Here is a 13039-nt window from a genome sequence, read left to right on the forward strand (position 1 = left end):
GGGGAAGGGGGGAGCTATGCTGCTTTGCCAGTGGCATTCCCCCCTTCTCCCTTTGTTCTGAATGCTTGGGGGAGACTTGGGAGGCGCGGGAGGCGGTGCACCGAGTGTCTGCCATTGGTGGCTCGCTCTGCCCCCATGGATGGCTTGCTCCACCCCCGGCTGCAGGGTGTGCGCTCCGCTCTGTGCACCTGAGTGGCTATCCCACACCTGGGAGGGCACCCTCCATGCCCTATGCTCCTAGGGAGCACACCCGCCTTTAGCAGTGTGGGCATATGCTCCACTGCTGCTTCCAGCTAGTGTCATGTTGCTGTCACTGAGCCAGGACTTCCTGCATCCTGATCCCACCTCAGAGTTGGCTGCCTTCTGGGCACAATCGACAAACGCCACTCTAAGCATAACCCAATTTAAGCAGCCCAGTCTTTAGCAGCTCAGGACCTTGGATGGCTGTGGCCAGGAGTGCCTTTGCCCAGCTTTTGTTTCATTTTATTTAACAAAATGGATGTGGCACTTGATTGTAAGGAAATTCCTAAAAGGTTTGCAACTTGGGCTGTCACACAACTGTGTCTGCTTCTGGAGAAACTGCTGACTTGGCCCAGGTAGCATATACATCACAGCTTGATTGCTGCAATGCACTCTGCATAGGGCTGCCTTTGAAGGGTACTCAGCAATATTGGGCCCAGAATACCGCAGCCAGTCTGTTAACAGGGACTGCGTGTAAGCAGTGCACAACTCCCTTACTGAAACCATTGCCACTGGCTTCATTTATTTCTGAGCCCATATTAAAATACTGGTGGTGGTGACCTTCAAAACCCTATAGGCTTGGGACTTGGATATCTGAAAGACTTCTATCTTCTCCAACATGAAACTAGTGAGATCACTTTCAGCAACCCTTGTTTGTCCCAGCATCCACAGAAATACGCTTAGTTGAAAGCAGGCAGACAGCCTTTTCAGTAGCTGCACCCAGGCTCTGGAACTCTCCCCCCCCCCCATCCCAACACTCACCTTGGCCCCTCTCTAATGGCATCCTCTAGAAGGAGCAAAGCCTTCCTTTTTTAAGGAAGGCTTTTGGGCCATAAAATGGTTACTCCCTTTTTTTGAGATGGATCAGATTGCTGTGGTTAAATTGATTTTGGTTGGTTACTGATATTTTAAATCCTTTCTCACTGTTGTTCCTGTTTTAGTGTTTTATGATCACTTTATATATTGTTAATGTCAAAATGGTTAACAGCATTATCTTATCCATGTCTATTCAAAACTATGCCCCAATGATTTCAGTGGGGCCCACTCTCAGCTAAATGGGTATGTGATTGCAGCAGCCATAGTTATTGTTTCAACTTAGGGTGACCTGATGAAAAAGAGGGCAGGGCTTCTTCATCTTTTGACAGTTTTGCAGAAGAGGAAATTTCAGCAGGTATAGCCTGCATGACAAGCTACACCTGCTGGAGTCACCTTCCATACATGGTGAGCCATCTTGGGCTTGTTGAGGAAAGGGCACGGATGTTTTAAATAAGCAAACAAGTAGCTTATTCAGAAGCGAGTCCCACTAGGCTTCTCCACACTAGATCTAAATGTGAATTCGTACCTGCCTGTCTCCCCAACAATGTGGGGGCAGCCATGCAACAAATTTCCCAACCCAGTGCAGCTAACAGTGTGCCCGCAAGATGTCGTGGACTACAACTCTCATCATTCCTGACCATTAGCCATGCTGGCTGGAGCTGATGTGAGTTACAGTCCAAACCACCTGGAGGGCATCACATTGGATATACCTGTCGTAAATCAATGCCATGGACCATTGACAAACCCTCCCAAAGAAACCAGGGGTTTAACATAGTTTAACAATGACATTTCTAACCTATAGAAACATGTGGTGCATACGGCTCTCTTATGAAAAATGGCTACATGGTGCAACAGTTTCCCATGGTTGTCTGTGTGTATGTGTTTCCGTGGCTGCCTTGTTAATTTTCCAGACGGATACAGAAGGCAGGGCCAGACCTATTAGAATACACTAAGAAATTGGTGAGGCCACACCTTGGATTGCTGCCTGCGGGGAACCTATGGCCTGCCAGATGTTGCTGAACATGGCCACTGGCTATGCTTGCTGGGGCTGCTGGGAGTTGTAGTTCAGCAACATTTTCCCATACCAGCTTGAAATCAGCATTGGTATTGTACCTTTTACAACTATGTGGTATGGGAAGGTTTTGCCAACACGGGGATGCCACAGTTAAGAAATAAATCAATCCAGCTTTTAATTTCTGCCTGTGAAGAAGCTGCAAAAACATTGGACTTCCGTGTCACTAAAGTGACCAACGTGCAATGGAGGAGGGGCAGCCCCCCTGGGTGCAGCAGGCCCCATCCTTTTCGAAGATATTTTTGCAGGCGCTTTTCTCTAAAGCTGCATCTCCCTTAAATCCCCTCTTTTGCACCCTCTTCTGCCTCTACGGAAGGAGTCCCAGCCCCATTTAGCCGTTTCTCTTCGCTTCCTCCTGCTGCGTCTGGTGATGAAAGAGTCTGCACGGTGACTTTCGATTTGGAGACGAAGCAGCCACCTTGGAAATGATTAATTCTCCTCTCTAGGCGTCTTGCCTCCCGGTAAACACCAACGAGGAGCTGGGGCGGGGCCACCTTCTGGGCCCGCCCCCTCCTTTATAAACCCACTGCGGCAGGGCGGGCTAGAGCAGGCGTAGCTGCTTCTCACAGAGACTTCGTCGCATCGACTCAGCGTGAGCTCTCAGCCCCGCCGTTCCTCATCATGGTGAGCGGGAAGGGGGCTGCGCGAGGGAAGCGCACCGAGCGCTTGGGGGCTGCTTCCTTAGCGAGCTTCGACGTATCCCCCTGGCTGGGGGAGCGCGTCGCCCGCCTCTCGGCTTGCGGTCTCCAAGCTGCGCGTCCGCGCAAGCTGCTGGCACGTTCCGCGGCAGGTGCCCGTCGGGGCCCGTCGGGGCGGGTGGGAAGCGTTCCCAGCTTCCTGCGGGGCAAACGCGGATGATGGTGCCAGGTTGCCGCCTGATCTTAGAGCGGGAATTAGGTGCGCCCCTTCGCCCACAAACATGGCGAGGGTGTCTCCAGGCCCAGGGGCAGAAGTCAGGGGAGCTAGTTGGGGGCTTCCCTCGAAGTGCGCACTGCAGAGCGCGGCAGCTGCCCTCGACGCACGTGTAAATGGCGGTGGGGTGGTGGTGGTGCGCGCGGAGCAGCCGCAGAACAGGATCCGGCAGGCCCGGCCTGAGCTTCTTGATCGCAGTTGGCCGCGTGCCCGGAAAGACTCGCTTGCGCGCTCGGTGCCTGGGCGCCTCGCTTACAGCCACGTTGGTGTAATGAGAAGGGACAGCTGTCTTGGAGGCGCACGGGCGGCTAACTCGTGCGGAGGTCGAGGAGAGGGCTGAGGAAGTTGGGGTCAGCCCCCGAGGGCGCGGGGCGCCGCGCTCTGGAGAGTCGTGCGGCAAATGTTTCCGTGCCTCTCGCTCCCTCCCCGTTACCGATCGTCGCCCACAGACTGCGGGGGCTGGGAAAGTTATTAATAGGCAGGTTGCGCAGGAAGGGAGAGTTGGGCCCGGGCGCCCCGCTTCCAGCTAAATCCCAGGGCTGCAAATAGCTGGGCAGGCGGCTGGGCTCCGGTCCAAAGTAGGTAATCGCATCTCCCGTCTCATCTCGAGGGAATCTTCGCACTTTGCGGGAGGGGCTCCTATATTTAGCCGTCCCGGGCTAGACGCGCGAATGAGCGAGGAAGGAAGCCGCCTTCTGCCGCCAGCCCCGATCCCACCCGGGCGAGGAGCTTTGCCTGGCGGGGCCCCGGCGCTTTCTAGCGGCTAGACTCGTTCTCCCACCTCTGGGAGCCGCTTCCCTGGAGGCCGTCGGGGCGTTTTCACAAATGACGCAATGTCTTAAAAAAAAAAAAAAGACTTTGGACTGCGTCACTTTTGAATATGCGTTTTTAAAAAATGCGTTTGAGCGGAAAGCGGAAGAGAGCCATTTTAAAAATCCGGTGTTAATTCTAGTTAGCCAATAGTCGGAGCGTTTAATTCGAATTTCGAAACGGGAAGTGCAAGAAGCCGATGTAGAAGTGTGGGTTCTGAGAATCCTCCTCCCCTGGGAGGGGCTGAAAACTCTTCGCCCTCTGTGACCACAAAACGCTGCTCTCTCAACCAGACAATTCCTCTCCTCGCTAACTTGGTCTGTATCAGGGGCTCTGGTGCTGGGAAGCCTATAGCGAGCAGTAGCTGAAGAGACCCGGCAGTAGGGGAATGAGGTGCACCTCTCTTCTGCCCCTCTGTTGTAAAGCCAGGGAACCCTTGAAAAAGAGGGGCTTAGTTCACTAGTCGGTTTTTATTTTTGTCAACCTAGCACTTGAAAGTGGTTAGAGCGCTTTCTCCTTAATCCTCTTACCACCCTGTAAGGAAGTTCAGAATTCCTATATCGGGAACTGAGGCTGAGATAAAAGCTTGCTGAAGGCCAAGTGCATAGGAAAACCTGAACCTGGGGCTCAGTGGCTTGCAGGTTGGTTTTAGCCCTTATGCTCAGTCAGTTTTTGTCAAGCCTCTGGCCATTACAAAAGATAGCTATTACATTGTTCTCAGTTTGCCTGTGGAAATTTGGAGATGCATCTTCTTTTTGCAATTGATTTTTTGTTGTTGTTGTTATTGAGATTTAAGGTTTTTGGTTTTTTAAGTGCTGTCACTTACGGATGCTGTTGGGATTAATTTTTTTTGGGGGGAGGGAATTAAAAGCTATTGTGTCTGGTGAATTCCAGTAGATGCCAATTCTTGAAATATAAGAACTTGCACAGAAAAGCACACTTATGACACATAAAAGTACACAAATTAAACCTTCATCCTTATAGAAACATACCCTGAAGCAAAATAGCCTCAAAAGAAACCCAAGCAAAGTTAGTCAATTGCTGTTCCTCTAAAGTGGGGGAGGGGGAATACTTAAGATGTTCAGCTTCATCTTGCTCAAAAGGGAATCTCTATGGAATTCAAAACTTTGTTTCCAAACTTTGTGCCTGGAATTTTTTTTCCGTTGTAGAGCATAATTGGGAATGTGGCCAGACCTTAGCTGTGTGCAGTGTGAATGGCATTGCCTCTGGTGATGATACTCCCTGCAATGCACCACTTTCCCTAACCGTGTGTAAATACAGTGCAGATGCCTGACAAAAACTCGTGGGAGTTCAAGTGTACCTTGAATGAGTTGCTTCCCTGGTGAGACGTGGGGGGGGGGGGAGAGAAGGCACGTAAAAGGAGCAGCAAAACAGGCATGATTTTATAGGATGGAATGTCACCTCTGTGGTATGGTGGCAGGTTATTTTTGTCCCAGCGTGGATGTTCTGCTTTAGCAGTGGTCGGATGGTTTGTCCTTCTAACATGTGCACTGATCTGGTTCCACTTGTGCCCCTTCTGAAATGAAACCATGGGCAACATACCTATGCTCTTTGAGGGGAAATGTGCCCCCTTTCTCTATTCACCCTGGTAGCAACCCCCACAGTGAGTGAAGCCAGACTCTTCCTACCATAAATGGGTGAAGGGAAAACCTGACAAAGGGGAATCTGTGCTAGATTCATATGTTAGGTATAACTTAATAGAGATGGTCTTAAAGAGAGCCTAAAACTCACCCAGAACTAGCCCACTATCCTTTCTCCCCAATATCTAGTTTTCTAAGTGGAGAGCATCTTGTGGAGAAGCATTGGACCGTATGATTCCCCCATCCACAGTCTAAAGCAATGCAATCTGAAAACGGGTTTACCATGGCAGCAATGTTACAACTGTAGCTAGTTATTGTAGGCAGGGAGTCCCACTCCCAAGTGTGGATTTTCCTCCCCGCACCATTCCTGGTATGTAGCTTTCCCATTTCCCTGCCGGTCAGTCTGGCTCCTCTAGCTCTACCAATATTACTTGCTCTGAGCATCCAACGGGTTCTTTCTCCCTTTCTCTCAATGGCGGAAGTGGGAGGTGACTGAAAGCAGAATGATCTATGTGCCTAGGCCCATTCAGCTTGAGTGCTGGAGATGGGCCAGAACTGTCGCAGCAAGAAGATTGCTAACTCCATGGGCTGGGTTGCCCAACAGGCTGGGTGGCTCTGTAAACAGCTACCCTCCCTGACCCTGACCTAAATTATGGTGGCAAGACCCACACTGCACCGGCTGGCATAAACTCACCAGTCACAGGAGATCCTCGGGAATGTTCCCTTGGGCTGTTGCCTGCTTGGCCACTACAATATGACATGATGATGACTTGCAGTTAGAGTCAGGGCTGCCTTGAGTCAGCAACCTGAGTGTGTTGGCTTCGTGTCCCCTGATCTGGCTATTCCCTGCCCTTCCAATTTCCTCTCACACACTCCAATTCTGCTTCCCATTCAGTGGGTCTGTGCAAGCCTTCATCAACATGCTGCTGTTTTTTGTGTTATGAATTGCCTCCCACATGCATCCCAAGGTGATGTACAAAATATAACTAAAAGCCAGTTACAAAAAATAACAGAGGAGCTTTACAAATGATACAAAACAGACACAAATGGCCTATTCATCCCGCTGGGAAAGCCTGACAGAAAAGTCATTCTGAGCATTCAGATCTAATTTTGAATAAGTGAGCCCTACGCAGGCCTATCATCACTGTCTTGGCTGCCAGGCGGGAGGTGACTAGATGTCACCTGTGTGGGGATCCAGGCGCCTTTGCCCTGGGGACAGGGAGAGGGAATGAGAATGAATTCTCATGTTTTGGCCTGATGTGGTTCCCTAGGTTGGGTGGTGCTAGAATGCGGTTTATGAAATGCGTAGAATAAATATGTGTGCCGTGTGAAGCAGGAGAGAGGAGAATGCTGAAGAAACCTCTATGCATTTTTAATAAACTCTGGAGTGTGGGCGTAAGAGGCTGGAAGTGCCGACCGAGCGACTGCTTCTGCTCACTCCCCTGTGGCTTCCGTGTGCAATAGACAGCTTAACAAAGCTGCTAAATGTCTTGTTCACTCCAGTCACTGCTGCACCAAATTCTAAAAGCACCACAATGTGACCAAATTAGGGATAGATTGGCACTCTTCAGTGCAATGCACAGCTCAGGTGCATTCCCTCCAATTCCTCTACCCAATTTGCTTTGGCATTACATTTTTGGAAGTGGATTGTGATTCTGCCCCATGTCCTGTAACTCGGGGGTGGGGAACCTCTAGCAGTTTGGATACTAGAGATTTGCATCCAGCCAGCATGACTAGTGGTCCAGGATAATGGCAGTTTTAATTCAGAGGCCTCTGGATGACTGTATTCCTGACTCTCATGCTACAACGTTGCTGCTGCCTGGTTTGGTTGACTAGAGGCAAAACCACACCAAGATAGTTATTTTGCATCTAGTGTTCATTTAAACTGCCACTGTAAAATTCTCTAGATCACTTGCCCCAAGGGGTGTCTACTCCTCTCAGGTGAATTGCAAGGGCAGAAATTGCCAACCTGGGGTCTGCAGGTGCTGTGGTCCCCATGGGCACCCATAGGCCACCATGTATTTATGGATTATTTTTTAATGGCAAGCACTTCCTTCACCTGTGTGTGTGTGCACTCAAGTATGCTTTGTATGTGTGTGATTGAGAGAAATCCACTTGGGCAGTGAGAAAGGGAAAGATGATGGGGTTCCCTTTTATATTTTTGCTGGTACAGGCTATATTGGTTGTCGAACGTCCTGGGACTCGGACGTTTTGGCTCCCAAACACGGCAAACCCAGAAGTGATTGTTTCAGCTTGCGAACGTTCCTTTGGAACCCGAATGTCTGACGGGGCTTCCATGGCTTATGATTGGCTACAGGCACTGGTTGTCTGGAGGGGAGCAAAAAATACTCTTATTTTTTTGTTATGCCATGCTCACACAGCACTGGCTCAGAATTCAAAATGTGCCCAGTGGACCAAAAATGTTGGCAACCCCTTAGCAAGGGAAGGGCATTCAGCTAAAACAGCAGCTTTTGCCAACAAGTGTGCACGAGCTGCCACTGGGGCTTCTGGCTAGGAGTCATCTTGATGGTTCTACCCCCTTCCTTCTTTCTGCCATAGGCTCACAACTCTTTCTCTCTCCACAGCGTGAGTGTATCTCAGTCCATGTCGGCCAGGCTGGTGTGCAGATGGGCAACACCTGCTGGGAGCTGTATTGCTTGGAACATGGGATTCAGCCCGATGGACAGATGCCAAGTGAGAAGACCATTGGCGGTGGGGATGACTCCTTCACTACCTTCTTCTGTGAAACTGGAGCTGGGAAGCATGTGCCCCGGGCTGTCTTTGTGGACTTGGAACCCACCGTGATTGGTGAGTGCATGTGCAGGAATCTGAGCCTCAAAAGCTCTCTGGTGGGCACCAGCGGTTAATCCTCTCATTGGCCCTGGGCCTGGCTTGGGCAGGGATCTGGGCCCACTTCTGAAAGGTCAGAGCAAATACTTGATCCATTTAGCGGCTAAGGAATCCTTGAACACTGAGGGTGGAATTCAATGCCACATTATTACACCCATCCTGCCAGTGCAAGCCTTTCTATTTGTCATATGAAAGATCATGCTCAATGCTCCAAATACTATTCTGGGGGTCTACCTGAGTACTCAAGTCATTGTGGGGGGGCACAAACTCCAGTTGCAGCAGCCAGACTTAATTGCTCTGGCTGCTGCTTGCACAACTTTTACATTGATTCTGGCACTAGGTCAGTAGCTGGCAGACTTTAGGCCAAATTTGAGTCTGAGGGGTCTGCAGTTCCCCATCTATAGGACTCTGGGTAGGTGGCAACTGTGACAATGGGATCTGGCAGCATGCAATGGAGGAGTTCAACTTACCAACTCCCACTTGATTCTCATAGTGGGATTTCATCAAAACTAGTAACTGACCAGAGAGGCAGACTGTATTAACTTAACATGCTAGTAAAGTGATTTGGGCAAGGAGCATTCTGGGTCCTGTAAGCTTTTGAGGAATTTGGGCTGCAGGTGATCACACTTCCCATTTTGGGTAGGTGTGTCAGGGTTCCTCAATTTGCTTACCCAATTAAAGAGTCTGAAATATCCACCATACTGATAATTTATTTTGTATTCCAACCCCTTTATGCAGATGAAATTCGTACTGGCACGTACCGTCAGCTCTTCCATCCAGAGCAGATGATCACTGGCAAGGAAGATGCTGCCAACAACTACGCCCGCGGGCACTACACCATTGGCAAAGAGATCATTGACCTGGTGCTGGACAGGATCCGGAAACTGGTATAGTCATGGTGTGGGATGGGAATAGAAATTCAGGTCTGCTCACTTTTGTCTCTTCGTTCATTGCGCCACTAGCATGTGGCCCAAGGAAGATTCCCTCTGAGGGAATGACACCCTTGAGCTGAAAATGTTCCTCACCCTGCTTTAGACACTATCTGTGTTCTGCCTTCTACTTTCTCTTTGCCTCCACTGCTCGCTGCCTTTCACTCATACAGGGGAGAGCTTTTCCACTTCTTGGGCACTTTGCATGAAGTGAAATGATCACACTTGTGCTGCTAGGATACTTTTCCCATCCCTTTCCCAACCAGAAGAGGCAGTGGGTACGCTGCTCATTGCTACAAGTGTAATAACAGCAACAGCACCTCCTAATATTTAAGAGCTACCAACTCTTCTAGATTGTGTATGTGAGAGGGAGGTTACTGGGCATGGGTTGGTCCATGCACAGTTGTGAGTTTCCGGAGGCAAGGAAATACTATCATTAGGCAATTAAGTGGCTAATCCAAGCTTCAGGTTAGTGAAGTCTGAACTTTATGGATCTAGGAATATATATATCTCTGCAGTGTCTCAGGTCATAATAGTACAGTGCAGTGCAATCTGAGAGAAGCTAATATTTAGCAACAATTTCTTTTGCGTCCTCCCAACAGGCTGACCAATGCACAGGACTCCAGGGATTCCTTGTCTTCCACAGCTTTGGGGGAGGCACCGGCTCAGGATTCACCTCCCTGCTGATGGAACGGCTCTCGGTTGACTATGGCAAGAAGTCCAAGCTGGAATTTGCTATTTACCCAGCTCCTCAGATATCAACAGCTGTGGTTGAGCCCTACAACTCCATCCTCACCACACACACCACCCTTGAGCACTCAGACTGTGCCTTCATGGTGGACAATGAAGCCATCTATGATATCTGCCGCAGGAACCTGGACATCGAGCGCCCAACTTACACAAACCTCAACCGCCTTATCAGCCAGATTGTGTCCTCCATCACAGCCTCGCTTCGGTTTGATGGGGCACTCAATGTGGACCTGACAGAGTTCCAGACCAACCTGGTGCCCTACCCTCGCATCCACTTCCCTCTGGCCACTTACGCCCCGGTCATCTCTGCAGAGAAGGCCTATCATGAGCAGCTTTCTGTAGCAGAGATCACCAATTCTTGCTTTGAGCCAGCTAACCAGATGGTGAAATGTGACCCCCGCCATGGCAAATACATGGCCTGCTGCCTGTTGTATCGAGGCGATGTGGTGCCCAAGGATGTCAACGCTGCTATTGCCGCCATAAAGACCAAGCGCAGCATCCAGTTTGTGGACTGGTGCCCCACAGGCTTCAAGGTGGGCATCAACTACCAGCCTCCCACTGCAGTCCCAGGCGGAGACCTAGCCAAGGTGCAGCGGGCAGTGTGCATGCTGAGCAACACCACCGCCATTGCTGAGGCCTGGGCCCGCCTGGACCACAAGTTCGACCTGATGTATGCCAAGAGGGCTTTTGTCCACTGGTACGTAGGGGAAGGCATGGAAGAAGGGGAGTTCTCCGAGGCACGAGAAGACATGGCCGCCCTGGAGAAGGATTATGAAGAAGTGGGCATTGATTCATATGAGGATGAAGAGGAGGGAGAAGAGTAGCTCTAGATGCTGCACATTGTCTGATGGACCTTCATTTTCAATAAAGTATGTTTGGTTTTATCTGAATTTCTGTGGTATGCCTCTTTCTTGAATAGGGTTACAGCTTCACCTTGCTGGTGGAACAGCTTCAAGTGCTGTTCATTGCCACATAATGGCCATTTCCTTCCACACACCTTGAAGGATGTAGAAAAGAGAAGGTGCATGCCATAGCAGCTAAAGCTGAGCAAATTGGTGGCACAACATTGCACCATGGAGACTACATGGGCTATTTTTATTAAATTTATATCCTGCCCTTCCCCATAGTCTTTAGACAGGTCTTATACTTCACCAAGTTAAAACAAATTATGTGCCCAGTAAAATTGATAATCAAATCATGCATACTAGCATATTCTTTTCTCCAAGTGCCACCATTACCACAACCACCCTGATTTGGTACAAAACTTTAAACCAGAATTAGGAAAGTGAAATGAGGTTAACAAGAACGGGACAAATAAAAGTGAGGAATCTCACTGACTGTAGGCAGCTCTATGCGCCTCCTTTCTTGGCACTGGAAATTCTGTTTTGCCTCATATATTCTGACAATAACTAGCTTTTTCCCCACACAAAAAAAAGTCCTGAAGACAGCAGAAGTAGGATATCGAGCTATTACAAAACCTCTCTCCCACCCTTTCCCTAAAACTCTTGAGTAGCATTTTAATTGCACAACGACCTTGCAAAGTGGATTGGATGTGACTTTGCCCCAAACAAGGGTAAAACTTTATGCATAGGTAAGGATTTAATTCTGCATCTCATCACAATACTTCCTTTGGATACCCACTGCAGGTAGATCCCCTGCAATCTCCTATCCAGGCTGAAATCTCATTAAAGTTAACACCACCCCTGCCTTGAACGGGGATATATTCCCTGTATTCCAGTCTGCCACCACTGACCCCTCTGCATACTACACTGCGTAGGATAGACACATCCCCTGAAGAGTTTGGAGAAATGCTGAATTCTACTTTTCTAGGCTTCTCAACCATAAAATCAAAGACTGGTGTATGTTCTGCTGAAGATGTCACTCTCTCTTTTACCCTCCTAGCTCTACTTTCAAATGTTAAGCTGCTTGCAGGCATACCTTGCCTAGAACGCTTTAGGCTCCAGTTCTTAGACAAGTGAGGAGTCATACAAAGTTTTAAAGATAAAGACCAGTGAGATCAGCGAGACAGATGGGAGTGGGCCTCACCTTAACTGTGAAATTAGGGGTAGGATTTATGTACTCCAGATGAAAAATGTTTGCTTTTCCTCTATTGGCTGCTGCTTCTCTGGACAAAGCACTTATTCATTCTTCCAGGAGCAAAGGAGGGGGGGAGGCATTGAGTGGAAGAGGAGGAGTGGTTACACCCAACCTGAAAATGTGCTGGCTGCAAGTCAGGTCTGGCAAGGCCTCTGTAAACTGCTTTGCCCTCCATACCAGGCAGACAGCCAGTCCTCTCTCTTCTTGCCTGCCCCCATGGCTGCTTTGACTATACATGGGCTATATAGCATAGGAATCTCAAACTAGAAGTTCCCCTCTTTACCTACTCTCGCAATGGGTGGTGGAGGATGTGTGAACCCCTTTCTGTACAACCCCTACTTTATGAAGGGCCAAAGAATCTCACATTGCTGACACACTCTTCAGTCTGAATGCCTTAACTGCACTAACAGCAGTTGCCATCCCTGCTGTTTAATACATGGCTAAAGTGCCTGATGTGTGTTCTGTTTCACATATACAGAAGTTTAGTACTGAGACCAAATACATCATACTGTATCTGACTTTCATTGATGAGAAACATTTCTAGACTTAGGTACGCGTGTGTGTGTGTGTGTGTGTGTGTGTGTCCCTGCCTGCATCCATGAAGGCTGATGCAGTAATAACATGAGCTTTCAAGGTCTTTTAAGACTCTCTTGTGAGTTTGCTCCAACAGACTTAACACAACTCTTGTTCTGAAAATTGACTCACACCTTGGTCAAGGTAGACATGATTTCCTACCCCACACAGATCTTTTCAGCTCTGAATAATTAGCAGCTGTAGCCTAGAGCAGATAAAACACACAAATGTTTACACAATGCAGTTTTTCTAGCCAGAAAAGATGGTAAAGCTACCAGGAATACAACAAGAAGTAGACAAAAGTATAAGGAGTAAGAGAACTACACCATGGTTGCCCCCCTCCCCCCCCCAAGTTTATATATTTGCAAATCACATACTAAATATGTTGA

General features: G+C 49.0%; 1 protein-coding gene across 1 annotated transcript; it reads left to right on the plus strand.

Moving 5' to 3' along the window:
* The first annotated feature begins 2544 nt into the window (after window positions 1-2544).
* Window positions 2545-10870, plus strand: LOC310843353 (tubulin alpha-4A chain). The gene is made up of 4 exons (XM_083736614.1): window positions 2545-2752; window positions 8037-8259; window positions 9040-9188; window positions 9833-10870. Exons 1-4 carry the CDS (start codon window positions 2750-2752, stop codon window positions 10802-10804), a joined length of 1347 nt encoding a protein of 448 aa, XP_083592740.1. The 5' UTR covers window positions 2545-2749; the 3' UTR covers window positions 10805-10870.
* Window positions 10871-13039: the final 2169 nt, after the last annotated feature.

Source organism: Podarcis gaigeae (assembly GCF_964106915.1).
Source record: "Podarcis gaigeae genome assembly, chromosome: 1".
Classification (NCBI taxonomy): Eukaryota; Metazoa; Chordata; class Lepidosauria; order Squamata; family Lacertidae; genus Podarcis; species Podarcis gaigeae.

Excerpts from the sequence above, each read along its gene's own strand:
- LOC310843353 (XM_083736614.1), top strand. Across the intron at positions 8,260-9,039 it reads CTTGGAACCCACCGTGATTG|ATGAAATTCGTACTGGCACG; the intron begins GTGAGTGCATGT and ends CCCTTTATGCAG. Across the intron at positions 9,189-9,832 it reads TGGACAGGATCCGGAAACTG|GCTGACCAATGCACAGGACT; the intron begins GTATAGTCATGG and ends TCCTCCCAACAG.